Source organism: Panthera tigris, chromosome B3 (assembly GCF_018350195.1).
Source record: "Panthera tigris isolate Pti1 chromosome B3, P.tigris_Pti1_mat1.1, whole genome shotgun sequence".
Classification (NCBI taxonomy): Eukaryota; Metazoa; Chordata; class Mammalia; order Carnivora; family Felidae; genus Panthera; species Panthera tigris.
In genome coordinates this window covers 52,997,609-53,014,559 of record NC_056665.1, presented here as the reverse complement: position 1 = coordinate 53,014,559, position 16,951 = coordinate 52,997,609, and the positions used below count along the sequence as shown (strand labels likewise).

Sequence of the window (16,951 nt, the reverse complement as noted above, 5' to 3'; positions counted from 1 at the left end):
TACATTTGTTAAAATCCTTTCCTTGGTCTGAGTTATGTAAGGTGCTAGATCTTCATATTTATACTCTGTACATGATGTTAATAGTGTCTTATTGTCCCCAAATTCAAAGTATATTTATATTTGAGTGATTCATCAAATTACTTGGTAAAAAATTTTTTAACTTGGTAAAATTTTGCCGAAATGACTAATGCTCAGAAAAAGAACTGAGTGATTTATTGGAAAGACATTGACACTTTAATAAAATCTTCTTTTAGTATTTCCTAAGTTTGGAGGTTGATGGTAAGCATTCTAATTCTAATCATAGTTTAAAAACATAAATTTTGTGGGGCCCAGATTTACAATGATTATGTTTTATTCCCATGAGTCATTTGAAATGTATTTGTTTAGAATTAATTTCATTCTTTTGGACATATCTAATTTTAAAAATTGTTTTCAGACCGTTGAAAATCTCAACTGAAAACTTTGGCAAACTCTGGTTATCCTTCGCAAATGATGTGAAGCAAAATGTAAAAATGTCAGAATCTCAAGCTGCTCTGCCTTCTGCCCTGAAGACCCTGCAACAGAAACTAAGACTTCATGTTGTTGAAATTATAGGTTCGTAGAGTTATGAAAAGGCAATTTTGTGTTTATGGAGGCTTTCTCACAGAACACAAATCAACTTTTACAAGTATCAGATTTCTTAGAGCTATTATTTCCTGTTACGAATACCTTTCAAATGAGTGTGTTGTTCAGACTTTATTAAAGAATTTTTTGTGTGGTAAAGTATAACAGGATTTACCATTTTAACCCAGTTTTAACTGTATAGTTTATTGGCATTAAGTGCATTCATGTTGTGCAACCATTGCCACCATCACTTCCATAACTCTTTCCTCTTGCCTGACTAAAACTCTGTGCCCTTTAAACACTAACTCCTCATTCCCCCTTCCTCTCCAGCTCCTGACCACCACCATTCTTATTTCTGTCTCTCTGAATTCAACTACTGTAGGGATCTCATATAAGCAGAATCATGCAATATTTGTCCTTTTGTGACTAGCTTATTTCACTTAGCATAATGTCTTCAAGGTTCATTCGTGTGTAGCATATGTCAAAATTTCCTTCCTTTTTAAGCCTGAATACTATTCCTTATATGAATATACCACATTTTGTTCATCTATTCATCTGTCGATGGACACTTGGGTTGCTTCCACCTTTTGGCTATTATGAAAAATGATGCTCTGAGTGTGGGTGTACACATACCTGTGTTTGAGTCCCTGCTTTCAGTTCTTCTGGTTATATATGCAGAAGTAGAATTTCTGGATTATATGGTAATTTTTGTTCAATTTTTGGGGAAACTGCCGTATTATTTTCTACAGCATCTGTACCATTTATATTCCTACCAGCAGTGCACAAAGGTTCCAGTTTCTCCACATCCTCACCAACAGTTGTTATATGTATATGAGTGTGTGTGTGTGTGTGTGTGTGTGTGTGTGTGTGTGTGTGTGTGTCTTACAGGATTAGTAGCTCCTTGTGATTTTAATTTGCAGTTCCTTACTGATCAGTGATGTTGAATATCTTTTCACGTGCTTCTTGGTCATTTGTGTATCTTGGAGAAATGTCTGAGTCCTTTTGTCTTAAAGAATTTTCAATTTATGTTTTCTTGTAGGCAATGAAGGGCTTTTGGCCTGTCAGCTACTCCCATCCATCCCCTGCTTGCTGCATTTTCGAGTTCATGGTGACGTATTAGCCCTGTGGTTCAGATCCTCCTGCTCTACTCTTCCTGACTATTTACTGTATCAGTGTCAAAAGGTAGTGGAGGGATCCTAGCAGAAGCTCTGCTTTTATTTTACTCCATCAAAATAAATGGTTTACATAGATAAACTTATTTACCAAAGTAAAAAGAACTCCTGGTACTTCTAATGAAAACGGGGATTATTACAAGCTGTGGTTTTATGTGTTTTCTTTATGAATCCTGATATCCTGATCAAGAAAGATCCCTAAGAAACTGTATCCTTAACCTTTTACTCAGGATTGTACAGTATGTTTGGGTCTCACAAAAGTGACCTGAACTAATGTTATAAACTGCTAATGATTTATATGTCACTTAGTGTAGAGGGACTGAAAATATTTATTTTGTTATAAATAATTTTATAGCAAATTTACTCTAGTGCTAGCTGATTTGTAGTAAAGCCAAGTCTCCATTCTCTGCATTAATGGTGGGGGAGTCGGGGGGAGACATGGCATTGATCATCCCAAACCTAATTTGTATTTGGCTTTGGAATGCAGTGTAAGCTTTTCGATAGGGAAGTCATTACTTTCAATTATGTTTTGCTTGGATCAGTGTTGAAATAAATTGGCACAGCACACACTAACAGTTTAGGAGATCCATGAGCATGCTGGATATCGGGGGGATTCAATCTGTGATATAGTTTTTATTGTAGATAACTTGTTACACATAATTGCAGATAATTCAGCTACAGAATTTGTCCATTTTCCACTTGAACTTATTTTTAAAATTCAAAATGAATCCTTATTTTAAATGTATTCTTATTTTAAAAACCCAGAGCCATTTACAAAATATTGTCATATAAAAACATAACCCATAAGAGGACAGAATACTAAAACAGATATAAAAGGACTTTGTAGTTATGGCAACTATCTTAGTTACCATTTAGGTCCATTTAGGTCCTTTTGACAAACTAAATTTTGTGAGTATAAATGGAAAAACCATCTTTCCTGGCTTTTGAATCTGCTAATACTCAATGGATACAACCACAACAGTGACTGCTTAAGTATACTGTACAGATTCTTCAGTAAGATACATCATTTTCATGTTGTAATTGTGCCTTTATGGCCTATGTCAGAATTCTTGTCAGTGAAAGAAGAAGTTAGGCCTACTATGACCAATGGACCACAATCTTGAGATTGTACATTAAAGTTAAAAACTGAAATAGTAAGTATTTTATAAAATCTTATGGTGCTGTGGAAAATATTTATTATTTCACTTTTTCTGGCACTTCACCATGGAGACTGTTCAGGTAATACAGTTTTAAGTCATTGCAGTTAATACTCTGGTTAATTGGTACTGTTTATCACCTACGTGTGGAATTCTGGTTTAAATTATCTCATTAATCATAACCGATAAAGATACTAAAGGGATTCCCTAGAGCTGTTAGGTTTTATTACTTTTTTGTGTCTAGCATTTTTCTCCCTAAAAACAAAAGCACTGTTTTTAAAAACTAATTTTAAAGTTACCCATTTTTAAAAATGTCACTTCTTGTTAATTTCATGTTTTTAAAAACATACAGTAAAACCTTGCTATGAAAGCAATGATAAATGACTAGAATTTCCTGAGTAGGTTTCACTTTTGAATAGAAGGTCAGATTCATCTTTATGCTCCCAGCAGCGTCATGTGAAGAGAATGCGCTCTCTTGGATGTGGTGGACACTGGTAGCTAGACTTACCAGCTTCCTCTTTATTTCTGCCTCTGTCAACAGCACCCCTCTTCCCCAACCCCCGATTCTGCTGTTACTCTGACAAAAAATTAGGAAGTACCCTCTCACTTTGTAGAGGAATACAGTATGTGGCAAAGGAGGTGCTCCATTTTTTTGTGTGTCCTTACTTCTGTGTGTGTGCATGATCACCAAGGCTAGGCTGAGTGTAGCGCAGTGTGTGTAAGGTGCCCAGCAAGCAGATGGATGACTATCTAGGAGAGATTACAATGGGCTACTCTGTTGCTTTGTTAAAAGGTTGGTCGTGAATGGCAACAGCAGTTGTTATTAACATGGCTTGGCCAACAGAGCTGTCTGATGGTGGGAGATGTGTAATGGTAGGTTAGGGCCGGGAGCATCATTTTAGCTTGTCAAAGGGAACATAGTGTCACTTTTGTTCTTTCTGAATCCACTAAATAAAAAGTAGAGTAATGGAGTTTCCACTGAAACATTTAGTAGAATGTTTACAATTTTTATATTTTTATGGCTTTAAAACAACAGTAGGAAAGAGTAAATTTTAAAGAACTTCGGAGCAGTGTGTATCTGCCTAAATTAATTCAGTGTTTTAAGTTCTAAATCAGGCATCACCAACCTTTTTTGCATTGCAGGAAGACGTGACTGTAAAGTAGGGAGCATGATTTTTGTGGGCAGATAATCCTCTTTACCTTACAGTCATGGTTTAAAGTGAAGGGGCAACATCTGGAGTAGAGCTGTGGTGGGGATGCTCAGCGTGTGAGTTCTGTGCCAGGCACCTTCACTGAGAGTGCAGGTGGCGGCAGGTGTGACTCTGGGGGAGAATAAAGGGCAGACGGCAAAACCTTAAGAGCAGGTGAATGAAGAAGGATCAGGCTCCCGCCAGAGTAGTCCCTGTGGAGGCGGGCGGATCAGGCTCAAGGGAAAGTGGGGCCCTGAGTAAGGGTACTTCTGAAGAGAGGGCAGATGGAAGGTGAGCAGTTACCAAGTGCTAATGTGCCAAGTGTGTCCGCATGTTCTTTGCAGAGGGGCACTATTTAAATAGTAACCTGCTATCCTCTACCAAAAAACAGTTGTGCTGAAAATGCAGTATTGTATTTTTTCCCTTATTTTGTTTCATGTCAGTAATATTGTAAAATATTGAGTTCTTTGTCTTCTTTTTTATGGATGAATGTGATCTTTGTCTCATGATTGTGAGCCACTGCAAGTGCACTGAACCTATTCACAAGTCTTTAAGGTGTTTTGCTGTGTTAAAATTTTAGAGGGAAAAATGCAAGTGAGAATAACAACCTAATAGGCATTAATGACTTTATTTTGGAGTTGAATTCTGTAATTTGAAAAACAATTCGGCTAAATATGTAATAAATACAAAGTGATCTATATTGTTCTTTGGTCTGTATATTTTTTATTATCTAAATAGCTAATAAGTAATCCTATTCAGTAATTTGATAGGGTTGGTGAAAAGGAGCAGAAGCAACTGGAATGAGATGAAAAGAGTGATTTACTCATTTCAGTCCCTCGAAGAATCTGGCCTAATTGGTTAAAAGTAAAGATACTGCTGTTTCTGTGTGATGTTCAAAGAGAACTTTGTGGGCTTCAGGCATGGATTCGTTCTCAGGTGTGTGTCCATATCCCCTAGGTCAGCTTATCCTAGCCTGACCAGAGCATTCAGAGCAGTGCTTTCTTTCCACGATGCCCTCTCCGTACAGCCGCCTTAAGATGCAAGAAACACAGTAAGTCGAAAGGTGATTTAGTGAGTCTCTGTCTCTACGTGTGTATCCTAAAACACAAAGCTAGATCAGAAATGGCATTTAAATCTCACTGACTTATGCCTACTATTGGCTATAATGTGTGGCAGGCAAGAAGTTCTGAGACTTGAAGCCCCATCTTTGGGACACTGAAGGTAAAGGAGGTTTAAATGCACCACACCCACTGCAGTAATTGACAAGAAGGGACTCCTCAAGGGAGGGATGGCCTGCTGCCAAACCTGGTAGTCAAAGTTAATGATTGTATGAAAGTTACTTGTTTATGTGTGTACATAATGAAAGACTATGAGCTTTTTATGGTTAAGAACCATGCATATATTCTATTCTGTGTTCCTTTGCCTGATGCACAATATAGGCATTCAGTAATAGGGACTCAGCCTACTGAATGAATGACTAAAAAGACTTGTCCCATCAAAGTAAATAATCTGAGACCAGGTAATATCTAGGGATTGACTTTAGCAATCCTGTGGCTCTCCTAGAAGTAAAGAAAAGTGATCAGATGTAGTTTATAGATATAAGTTAGCAGAAAGGGGTTTTGGTGAAAATAGCTTGTGCCAATTTCTACCTAGTGGAAGAGAGGAAGCATGACTGCTTGAAGAGACCTTTACCAGCCTGGAGGTTAAGTCCTGTGAGAAGTTGCTATGCCATTTAAGAGATCTCTCTGCAGATACAGTGCGATTACAGATAGATACTATGACTTGGAGGAGGAGGACGTTTCTGCGTTATGGCAGATGTTCATGAAGTTTTAGTGATCTAAAAGAACTGGTTTTAGGACAGAAAGCAGTGGACATTTGATCAGTGAAGTTAATGATAGCTAATGAATGTGATAAGGCAGAGTTACTAGCTAAGCTAGCATTACATGTTTCTTCAGAAGAGTGAGCACTGTGATAGTGGGAGGGACAGCTATAAATTAATAAGGCCGACAGCATCAGGAAAGTTGGGAAAGAACAGTTCTGAATAAAGTAGCAGGAAGCAGAATTACTTAAAAGGAAATGTGTTTCCTATGCATCATGTGGGAAACTTTATGGTAGGTGCATGGATCCAAGACAGGATGGTACCCAAAAGATGGGTCCAGAGAACCCTGAGAACTTAAAGATTGTGAGTTGGATACAGGGAGGATGGGCTTGGGCATGGGGGAGAGACAGATGATGTCAAACACCGTGAGTTTTCTGGAGCATCTGTAATGCTGCAAATGTAGTGAGTTCTTCTAAGTGGTTGCAACTAGATTGCGGGCTTCTTTCCAAGAGAAGAGTCAATTTTCTTTAGTTATTTTAAACTATTTTTATAAGTGGATGAGTACTTTCCTTCCCCAAAACATATTGCAGATACCACTAAATAGGTGGCCTTAGGAAGTTTTTCCCTAATGAGGTCTGGCAGGACATGTGCTAAATGGATGGAGACTAGAGCTCAGAGATTATTTTTTGTATTTCAGTGAGAGAAAAGTACTTGGAAATCTGTTTAATTGTACAACTCCATCCTTTATGTTGTGTGACATGTAGGAAGTAACAGAAGCAAGGTGTGATATATTCTTAGGGAGAGGTGTTTGGTCTGAATTGCTACTGTATAATTTAATGAAGTTGAGGGCAAAACCGGTGACTGGAACAAGCTGGTCTCCAATGATGATCAAGGTATAAGACCTGATAGATCAAGGTTAAGAATTTATTTTTTCATCTTAGTTGACTGATTAATAGTTGCTGGGGTTAAACAGAAGAGTTACGGTGACCTGTAGGAAAAACGAAATGATTTGGACCCAAATATTGGACCAGTCTTCATCCACAGAAGTGATAAGTGTCTTTTGTTATTCATAAAAAGCCTTTTTAAGCACATCCGAGTTCATGCTCATCAAGTGACTTACAGTGGCGTCGCTACAGAGCCTCAGGACGGGGTTGGTCACCAGAAAGACCCAAGTTGGAACTTTCAGCCCCACTCACCTACCTCTGGGAAGGGGAAAGGGAGGGGTAGGGTAGCTGGAGATTAAGTTCTAGAAAAACTCTTGAGTAGGATTCATGAACTTCCATGTGGGTGAGGCATCCCATTTCCATGGGGACAGAAGTTCCTGTGCTCAGGACCCTTTCAGACTTTGCCTGATGTACCTCTTCATCTGGATGTTCTTGAAGTGTGGCCAGTCAGAATTGAGATGTGTTTTCAGTATAAAATTGAAATGTGTTTTAAGTATAAATATTGGATTTCAAAGACTTCATGCAAAAGTAAAATACTACTATATATTAAGAATATTGAAATTGCATTTTAGATATATTAAACCAAATAAAGTGGATTATCAAAATTAATTTTACCTGTTTCTTTTTAATATGGCTACTAGAAAATTTAAACTTCATACATGATTACATTATGTTTCTATTGGATAGTGCTGTCATAGATCTAACTTTCAACTAAGATCTCAATTTATAGTCCTATAAAGGCCAAATCTAGAAAAAACAATCCGTGATTATTCTATCCCTTGCTTGCTGCTAATTCTGATATTAAATCCATTATTCTTAAACTTTAATGGCAATTCAGAGAGAATTATATCTTCTTAAAATGGAGAATTTTCCTCTACTTCTGGAAAAATTTGATTATTCTTGTCTTTGTCTCCTTCCTATGTCTAATTCATCTTTGTCTAAACTGCTATTAATGTGTTCAATTCATACATAATATTTTTTAATCTCCAGAAGTTCCATTGGATCTTTTTTTATATCTTTAATTTCTTTCTTCACCATGGTCATGGTTTTTTTTTTTTTTTTTTTTTTTTTTTTCCAACACGGAGTATATATTTTAATAGCTGTTGTCATGTCCTTGGTGGCTTATTCTGGCATCTTTGTTATTTCTCTCTTTCTTTAAAATAAAAAAGATAGAGTGTGAACGGAGGTGTGGGGAAATAGGTTCTACTTACATAAATGGGTTAGAAAAAAGCTTAGGGCAGAAAGCTGCCACCATGGGGCAAAAGTGCCTGAGGTTAGCTATCGAGATGTTGTAATGAGATCAGGAGTAACTTGTTATATCACCTGTAGGAAATTACTTCCCATCTGACGCCAATATCACAAAGTCCACTTGCCCCCCCCCCCCCCCCCCGACCTTTTGCTTCTTACACACACAAGTTAATGATTAATATCTGATTGTTTTCTTTATGTTCAGCATGTGTGTAAGATCTTGTTTTCTTCACGTTCACCAGGTGGGTAATATCTCATGAGCTCAATAAATACAGAGACAAAGAGCCTGTTTGGGGCTCTTGTCTTCTCCCGGACATCAGCATCTCTTGTATTCAATTCTGTGTCTGCTGTCTTGCTGGACAAGAGAGAACTCCAGATTCATAGTCTGCGACACAAGGTAGAGGAGCAGAGGGGGCTAGAGCCAGAATCTTAAGCAGCCTCCATGCTTGGCGTGGAGCCTGACATAGGGCTCAATCCCACAATCCTGGGATCATGACCTGAGCTGAAATAAGAGTCAGATGCTCAGCTGACTGAGCCACCCAGGCTCCCCTCTTTGTTTGTTTCTACTGATTGCATTTTCTCTGGTTATTGGTCATATTTTGCTGCCTTTTTGTGTGCTTGGTAATGTTTTACTAGAGTTTTACCTTATTGGGTGCCAGATTTTACTTTATTTTCTAAATAGTGTTGGAGTTTCTTCTGGTGCATAGTAAAGTTGCTTGGTATCAGATTGATCCTTTCAACACTGTGTTTAAGATTTCTTTTTCAGTTTTTACTTTAGAAGGGGAGAGAAGGGCAGAGGGAAAGAGAATCTTAAGCAGGGTCCATGCTCAGCATGGAGCCCCATGTGGGGCTTTATCCCAGGACCGTGGAATCATGACGTGAGCTGAAATAAAGAATCGATCACTCAATCGACTGAGTCATCCAGCCACCCCTTCACTTGCCTTTAAGTTATATTAGGCTGAGTACAGAGCAGTGTCTTTAGGGTTAATTTATCCCGATTAAGGCAACACCCTTCCAAGGATACTACCTCTATCTCATGAGGGCACTTTGGTAAAAACAAACTATTTCCATCTCTAATTCTAGCCATGTTGGCCTTCTTGATCTCTTAGGGCTTCTTCTTCCTTATCCTGTGCCCTGGAAACTGCCTTCAGGCAGTAAGCTGGGACAGTCCCAGGGCTTGCCTTATTCTTTTCCCTTCTCTTGGGGAAATCAGTCTTGTGCTGGTTGTTTTTCTATTTCTAAAAATCATGATTTCATATATTCTCCCCAGTTTCCTAGTTATTTAAGGCAGGAGGCTAAATCTCGTCCTTGTTGCTTTTGGTCAGAAGAGGTGGTACCTTAATTAGGTTTTAATTTCATGAAGGATATGTTCCTACCCTATTCTAAGAATTCCTGAGGCATTTGATCAAATTTAGTATAGAATTTGGAAGGAAGAAGCATGTTTCATTCTGTGTAGACACGGAACCAGAACACTCCTCTGTATGTTTTAGGTTTGGCCAGGTTATTAAAGATAGTGTACCTACAATTAGGGGATGTGATTAGCATTAAGAGGAAGAGCCCCTTATTGTGGCCACTAAGTGTTGGTCAAGAAGGTAGAGTGGAGTAGAAGAGGATCTTAAATCTTGCCATCATTGTGAAGCCTCTGAAGACTTGTCAACAGACCTAGCCAGACAGGTCAGGAGGGCACCAGCCTTGACCTCTGCCTGGAGCAGCCCCAGGCAGAGAGCTCAGTGGTAGGCCAGCCTGAGCTGAACTCGCCCCATCCCTGGGAGTGGTATTTGGGAATGTTCTTTGTGGGAGAATACTGTAGACTTGGAACTGCTAGTTTGTGCATAATAGTAGGGTTTTTGGGCGGAGGGTGGGTAGAGGAGATGGTTGTTTCTGTGGACATTGAACTTATAAATGAAAATGTCAGTTCATAGGCTCTCCAACAGAGTCGCCTTTCCCAATCTCTTCCTTGGATTTCAGGGGCCTCAGTCAGTGAAGTAGGACATCCCTCAAGAGTTGTCCCTGTAATGCCATGTATCTTATCAGTACTGGCATTTTTCTTTGTTAGACATACATTTTTTTTTTTTTTTAATGAAGTGATTCTCAACTAAATTATTTCTTGGTTTAAGAAGTACTATTACTTGTCTGAGTGTCTTTTGTTGAAGTTAGCTACAGAGTCGTTGAAAGTGGGTCCTTTGTGCACAGAAGATCAGGAATGGTACTTGCCATCACTTTTCTAAGATCAGGACAGATGTTGCAATGTGTCACATCACTCCTGCCTCTGGACTCAAGACTTAGCTTCAGAATCCTTCCTACATAGCACTTCAGGCATCTACTACTAGTAAATCTGAGTTGCTACTCAAAATTAAGTCTATTTGTCCTCTCTATCTTAAGTAGTATGTAGTTTACAATAACCTCCTTTACATTAGGGGATTCCTAGCTTGTAGACTACAAGTGCCTCTCAGCTTTATCTCATCATATGATTTATCGCCTATCCATAGTGACTGTCTACTCCCAATTTAAATCCAAAAGGCCTCCAAGGAAAAGTAATTTGCCATCACAACAGCAAGGCCACCTTTATTGAGCACCACTGGGTCAGATTCCAAACAATATTATAGTCTCCCAAACCCCTGTTTGTATTTTCCTATTTTCTGATGATGAAACTGAGGCTCAGAGAGCTGAAGTGACTTGCCTGAGGTCCCAAAGATACCTAGCAGTAGATCTAGGACTTGAGGGATTTTATGATTGCCCTTGAATGTCCTCTGCCTATTTTATTTCCTTTTTCCTTTTTTTCTTCCACACCTTGTGGCTTTGGTGAGGAGCAGCTGGCCCCTTGGGAGTTCTGCCAATTACAGGATGCCAGAACTTCTGTGAGCAGATTGACAAGCCTTCACAGGGTGGGATTTTATCTTACTGGGGAGAGAGACATATTTTGCTTTTTCTTTTCTTGATTACTTATAGATTTGAAGCCATTCTGAATGTTGGAAGTCCACCTAGTCGAAAGAAAATGGAGGAATTACAGTAATTTTTTTTTTTTTTTTTGTAATTTGGCAATTAGGTCGGTAAATTAAATAATGTTGTGATTATCTTCTTTAATTGAAGCAGGTAACTATAAAGCCAAAGGAAAACGATTTTCAACAAGTCAACCATTGATGACTGGTACTGTTTTTATAGTTTTGTATTGGAAAACACTCATCACAGAAGATAAGTGATAAGCAGATTAATCCAGCATACACATACAGATACAGAGGTACATATATCATTATTTAATTAAATAAACATGTTTGAAATTAACAATTTTATTTATATATGAAAGATCTTTTTCAAAATTATTTCAGCTACACTAACTTTTGAGGAGGACCCCCTGAGTATAGTTTCTCAGCCGATGTGCCCTGGTTACTCCCAGCACGGCATGGTGTAGAATCATAAGACCGCCAGCTCCTGTCTGCAGTGCTGGGAGCCAGCCTAGGGTTGCAGGACCAGAGTTCAGGCGGTGCGAGTCTAGGGACACAGGGGATGGACCAGCTGACTGAAGCCTAATGTGAGGCTTTACTAGCTGGTCCAGGAGGGCGCAGCTGCCAGTCCTGAAGCACAGAGAGGAGAGGGGGCAAGCCCGATCATCATGCGAGGCTTCCCACGGTTCTCCCCACACCCCACATTCTCTAGCAACACTATCCCTGAAGGACCAGGGCTGCAGAACAGAGAACAGTGTTGACCAAAAGTGGTGCTCTTTCCTCCTTTGCTTTTTTTCCTTCCTTTCTTTTATAGGTCAGTCATGGTGCTAGGTCCTGGAAAATGAGATCGGGTCCTTGCCCTTGGGGAGTTCTCGATTTGGGGAACGATCTGGAAGGCAGAGTGCAGTGAGGGTGTGGACACGGGTATCTTCAGGAGCCTGCAAGGTGTTCAGAAGGGACCTTCTCCCAGTTAAGAGTGTGTAGTGTCTTGGTTCTCAGGGTACCAAGGAGCTATTGCCTGTTAATCTGGATTATTATTGTTTTAGTTTATTTTTGAGAGAGAGAGAGAGAGAGAGAGAGAGAGAACACAAACAGAGGAGGGGCAGAGAGAATGGAGAGAGAGAATCCCAAGCAGGTTCCACGCTGTCAGCACAGAGCCAGATGCAGGGTTCGGAATTGCTGGGTCATGTGGTGACTCCATGTTGAACTTTTTGAGAAACTACCACACTGTTTCCCACAGTGGTCTCACCATTTTACATTCCCACCAGCAATGTGTGAGAGTCAAGGCAGCCCAGGATGGGACATGTGACAACCTAAGAAACCACTGTTTACCCGGGCAAGTGACAGTGACTGCACCCCCTTATATATGTAGCCCTGGCGGCCTCCGTCCAGGGTCAGCCTCCTCTTAAACAGCCATCCAGAAATTCCCCAGAGGGAAGAATAGTGTTAAACAAAATGACTACAGTGAGGGACTCTTCTAAAGCCCTAAAAGCTGCCATTACCCAAAATAGGCATCCAACACGTTCTTTTATGACTGCCATAAATACCAGCACTAGCAATATTATCTTCATATGAGTTGATTTCATAGCACTTTAGAAAGTTACACCATCATAAATAATCTATGAATATGTTATTTCATCTGCTCTCAGAATTTGCTCCAACAGAGCTCTGGCCAATTTTAGAAGTTTCCATGTAAATATATAAATAAAACGGTAAGAAGAACATGAAAATTGAACAAAACGAGGCCAAGTATCACATTTAATCCACAAATATTATGAAAGAATATGAAATTGTTTTATGGGTGGCTGAAGTAAGCCTGTTTGGTGGGGAGGAGATGATGTATGTTGCCACCAGTCCAAAAAGGAAGGATGCCTACTAGGGAAGCAAGCCTCTTTCTTTAGAGCCTCTTTTTCTCTGGTTAATGCTGTACCTCATCATAAATGATTTGGTGCTGTCCTGAAATACTAGACGCAGCACACTTATGTATGTATAAACTTATACTGACACTTTAAGAATAACAAAGGGGCCCCTGGGTGGCTCAGTTGGTTAAGCGTCTGACTCTTGATTTTGGCTCAGGTCATGATCTCACGGTTCATGGGTTTGAGCCCTGCATCAGGCTATGCGCTGGCAGTGTGGACTCTGCTTGGGTTCTCTCTCTCCCTGTCTCTCTGCCCCTCCATCTCTTAAATAAATAAACAGAAAAAATAGTTCTTAAAGTAACAGAAAACACTATTTTACAACACTTAATGCCCTGTGACACATCTGGAAGTGTGCCTTAAGAGAAAATTAATTCTAAAATGGAGTTGATTTCCATCAATTGTCACTAAAAGTTATTCAGGTGAAAATTAACAGTTTGGGCCTGACTCAATGAAGGTGTTAATTAAGAGCACCTTAATTATATGGATTATGGAAATGGGTTAACAATTACTGATCACTCCAATTTTCTGAAAACATATGATCTGTGTATTTTTCCTTCCTTGAGTCTGGAATTCTCTCCTGCTCTCCTTTCCCAGCTACTTGAGATGCTCTGGGGGAACTTAAAACTGTTGATTCCCGGATATTCTACAGGTTTGGTGCAGGCAGATTTCAGGCTGAGGAGGTTCAAGCCTAGTTCAGGACACACTAGGGAGCGTTTGGCTGCTGTTTGAATGTCCATGTTGTGTAGGTAGATTGGGGATAGAAGTTAAAACATCACTGCTTAGTGGTTTGTGGCAGCTCCTTTCTTCCAGACTTCCTGTCAAAGGCTCCAAGTGGACTCCATTTTATTTCCAGGAAGGTATGGAAGTGGATGTAGTAAGGGTATTGATTTGGAGAACACATGGGCTAAGAGGAATGCCTAGGTCTGGAAAACTTGGTTCTCCCTCCTCCTGTGGCTTCTGTTTATAAGGGCAGGAGATTTGGCTTTGGAGGGCGGGCATCTGCCATATTATCTGCTGCAGAAGTAAGCAGCAACTAGGGGGGTTGAAAAAACAATCTAATATACACTTTGGCATAAAAGAAACACAGTGCATTGCATATCTCACCAATTCTTTAAATTTCTTTATTTTTTTTTTGGTAATAGTGTAGTTCCAGGACCACTTTGGATAGTGAATACCAGGTGGCCAATCAATACCGTTTGTTTATTTTTTTATTTTTTATTTTATTTTTTTCAATCAATACCGTTTAAATGCCTCCAGCTACCGTTTAAATGCCTCCTGCTGGAGAGTTTTTCTCTTGTCTGGGTTTCAGTGGAAATTCAGCAATGTCTGGGCCCTTTTACAAAGCACAACTGGAGGTTACACAGAAAGAGGATGGAATTAGGAATAGTCACAAGTAAACACACCCAACAGGTAAGGGGTAGAGGGAAACACACCAAATATTCAGGAAGGTTTGAAGAAAAGTGAGGCACAGTGAGCTTTCTACAGAACCTGGTGGAACTCAAGGAACCATCTCTGAGATAAACACCCTTATTCAAATGCCACAGACACACTGTTTCCCTAAACAGAGAGACTTGAGGCCTAGCAGTTTTTATGTTGCAGCAAAAGATTTGGGTCAGAACCAAAGTTTTAAAGACTTTATTGAAGAAGTTCAAAGATTCATTGGCCAGCAGCCAAGTGTGGTCTGATTTGTTTGCATTTCCTCTGGGAACTTGCAGGCAAGTGAGGAATTGGCCAGCCACGACCGTGAGGGTCACCCACTCCCCTGTGGGTCTTTTCTTCCTGGCATTTATGATGTGGGGGAGGGGAGTTAGGAGGAAGCCATTCCCTACAAAGGCCCAGTTTCAGCAGTCCAGTCAAACTGCAGTCTCCCCTCACATCAATCTGGCAATAATTAGTCCACCAATGAGACCTGTATCATTCAGGGCAAGAGGCAACGGGATGAAGGGTGGGAAGTGAAATGTCACCATTCTTCTCCCAACTGGTAATGGGCAGAAGACCTGCTCCAGCCTCAGAAGCACCAAGCACGTGTGTTCACGGGTGGTTTTCCTTGTTCAGGCTCTTGGAAAGCTCAGCATCTACCAAGAATCTTTCAAATGTTCTTGTTGTTTGTGGCTTAGAGAGTTTTGGGACATTTGTCAACTGGATTGGACTTTGAAAAAAAAATGTTTTTTTCTGTGGTTTTGGGAATTTGAAAAGAAGGTGCTTGTGTCCCCCACATGGGTATACATATACGTACAGCATGAAGATCCCTCTCCTTTTCTTGGGATTTTGATCACATTGATAGAAAGTTGTGCAAAAATGTGAAAATGTGGGGCACCTGGGTGGCTGAGTTGGTTGAGTGACTGACTCTTGATTTCAGGTCAGGTCATGATCTCACGGTGGTGAGACAGAGCCCTGTGTTGGGCTCTGTACTGAGCATGGAGCCTGCTTAAGATTCTCTCTCCCTCTGCGCCTCCTCCACACTCTCTTTCTCTCTTAAAAAAAAAAAAAAAAAAAAAAGTGAAAAGATTCCTGATTGCAAAAAGATGAGGAGGAAGAGAAGTTAGTTTGGAAGAGCAGGGTCTTTGGTTGTCCTGGACTGATTTATCCAGGAGATTCATTGCTCAGCAGAATTCACAGCCTCATCAGTGGTCTTAACATCTATGCAGGTGGCGAAGCCTGAGAGCTGGAGGTCATACATATATAGGCATGATAGGGCACGGGGTGAATAAGCAGGAGACCCAAGAGTGAATGTGCCATTGAGGATGCTGGGAAGGTGGTGGAGCAGGAAGCACCAGCAAACCATCTCCCCAGCTAGACAACAATTGAGCTGGAAGAATCTGATCTATTTTAGAATCCCGGAGTCTATTGAATAAGCCCAGCTTGCAATTCCAGGGGAAGGTTTGGATGGTTAATTTTTGTTAATTTCAGCTCTTAGTAGAATAGCGGCTACTCTAAAGATTCTACAAAACACATACAAACAAAAAACAAAACAAAACACCTGTTAGAACTTATAGATGAATTCAGCAAAGTAGCTGGTTACAAAGTCAACACACAAAAGTCAGTTGCCTTTTCTTCTTCCTTTTTCTTTTCTTTTCTTTTCTTTTCTTTTCTTTTCTTTTCTTTTCTTTTTTCTCTTCTCTTCTCTTCTCTTCTCTTCTCTTCTCTTCTCTTCTCCTTTTGATTTCAAGTTTTTAGTTTAAATTCTAGTTAGTTAATATATATGGCCAAAATTGGTTTCAGGTAGAATCAGGTAGATTCATCGCTTACATATAACACCCAGTGCTCGTCATAACAAGTGCCCTCTTTAATACCCATCACCTATTTAACCCATCCCCACCCACCTCCCCTCCAGCAACTTCATCAAACTCAGTTTGCCCTCTATACTCAAGAGTATCTTGGGGAACCTGAGTGGCTCAGTCAGTTAAGCATCCCTTCGTTTCTGCTTAGGTCATGATCTCCTGGTTCATGAATTTGAGCCCCACACTCGGCTCTGTGCTGACAGGGCGGAACCTGCTTGGGATTCTCTCTCTTTCTCCCCCTCTGTCTTTGCCCTTCTCCTGCTCGTGCTCTCTCTCTCTCTCTCAATAAACAAACAAACAAACATAAAAGAAAAAAAAGTATCTTTATGGTTTGTCTCACTCTTTTTTTTTCCTTCCCCTATGTTCATCTGTTTGTTTCTTAAATTCTACATGTGGGTGAAATCATAGTTGCATTTCTGTACTCTAACAATGAACAATCTGAAAAGGAAGTTATGGAAACAACTCTGTTTACAGTAGCATCAAAAAAGAATAGGAATTAACGAGGTGAAAGACTGAAAAAAGACTACAATAAAGTGCTAATAAAATGAACTCAAAATGGTTAAAAGACCTAAATGTAAGACCTAAAACTATAAAATTCTTGGAAGAAACATAGGGCAAAAACTTCCAAGACATTGGATTTGGCAATGATGCATGGTATATGACATCAAAGGCATAG

At 39.9% G+C, this 16,951-nt stretch overlaps 1 protein-coding gene across 5 annotated transcripts in view; it reads left to right on the top strand.

The window, feature by feature from the left end:
* Positions 1-7,606, top strand: part of AP4E1 (adaptor related protein complex 4 subunit epsilon 1) — a 62,557-nt gene extending 54,951 nt beyond the window's left edge. For 4 of the 5 annotated variants that reach the window (XM_042988873.1, XM_007081847.3, XM_042988871.1 and 1 more), the window contains 2 exons: positions 437-594; positions 1,643-2,337. In XM_042988873.1, coding sequence (XP_042844807.1) covers positions 437-594; positions 1,643-1,803 — 319 coding nt within the window. In that variant the 3' untranslated portion in view covers positions 1,804-2,337. Of the gene's footprint in view, positions 1-436; positions 595-1,642; positions 2,338-5,079 lie in introns of those variants that run through there. The other variant, XM_042988870.1, reaches the window with a different exon arrangement.
* The last annotated feature ends 9,345 nt before the right edge of the window (positions 7,607-16,951 follow it).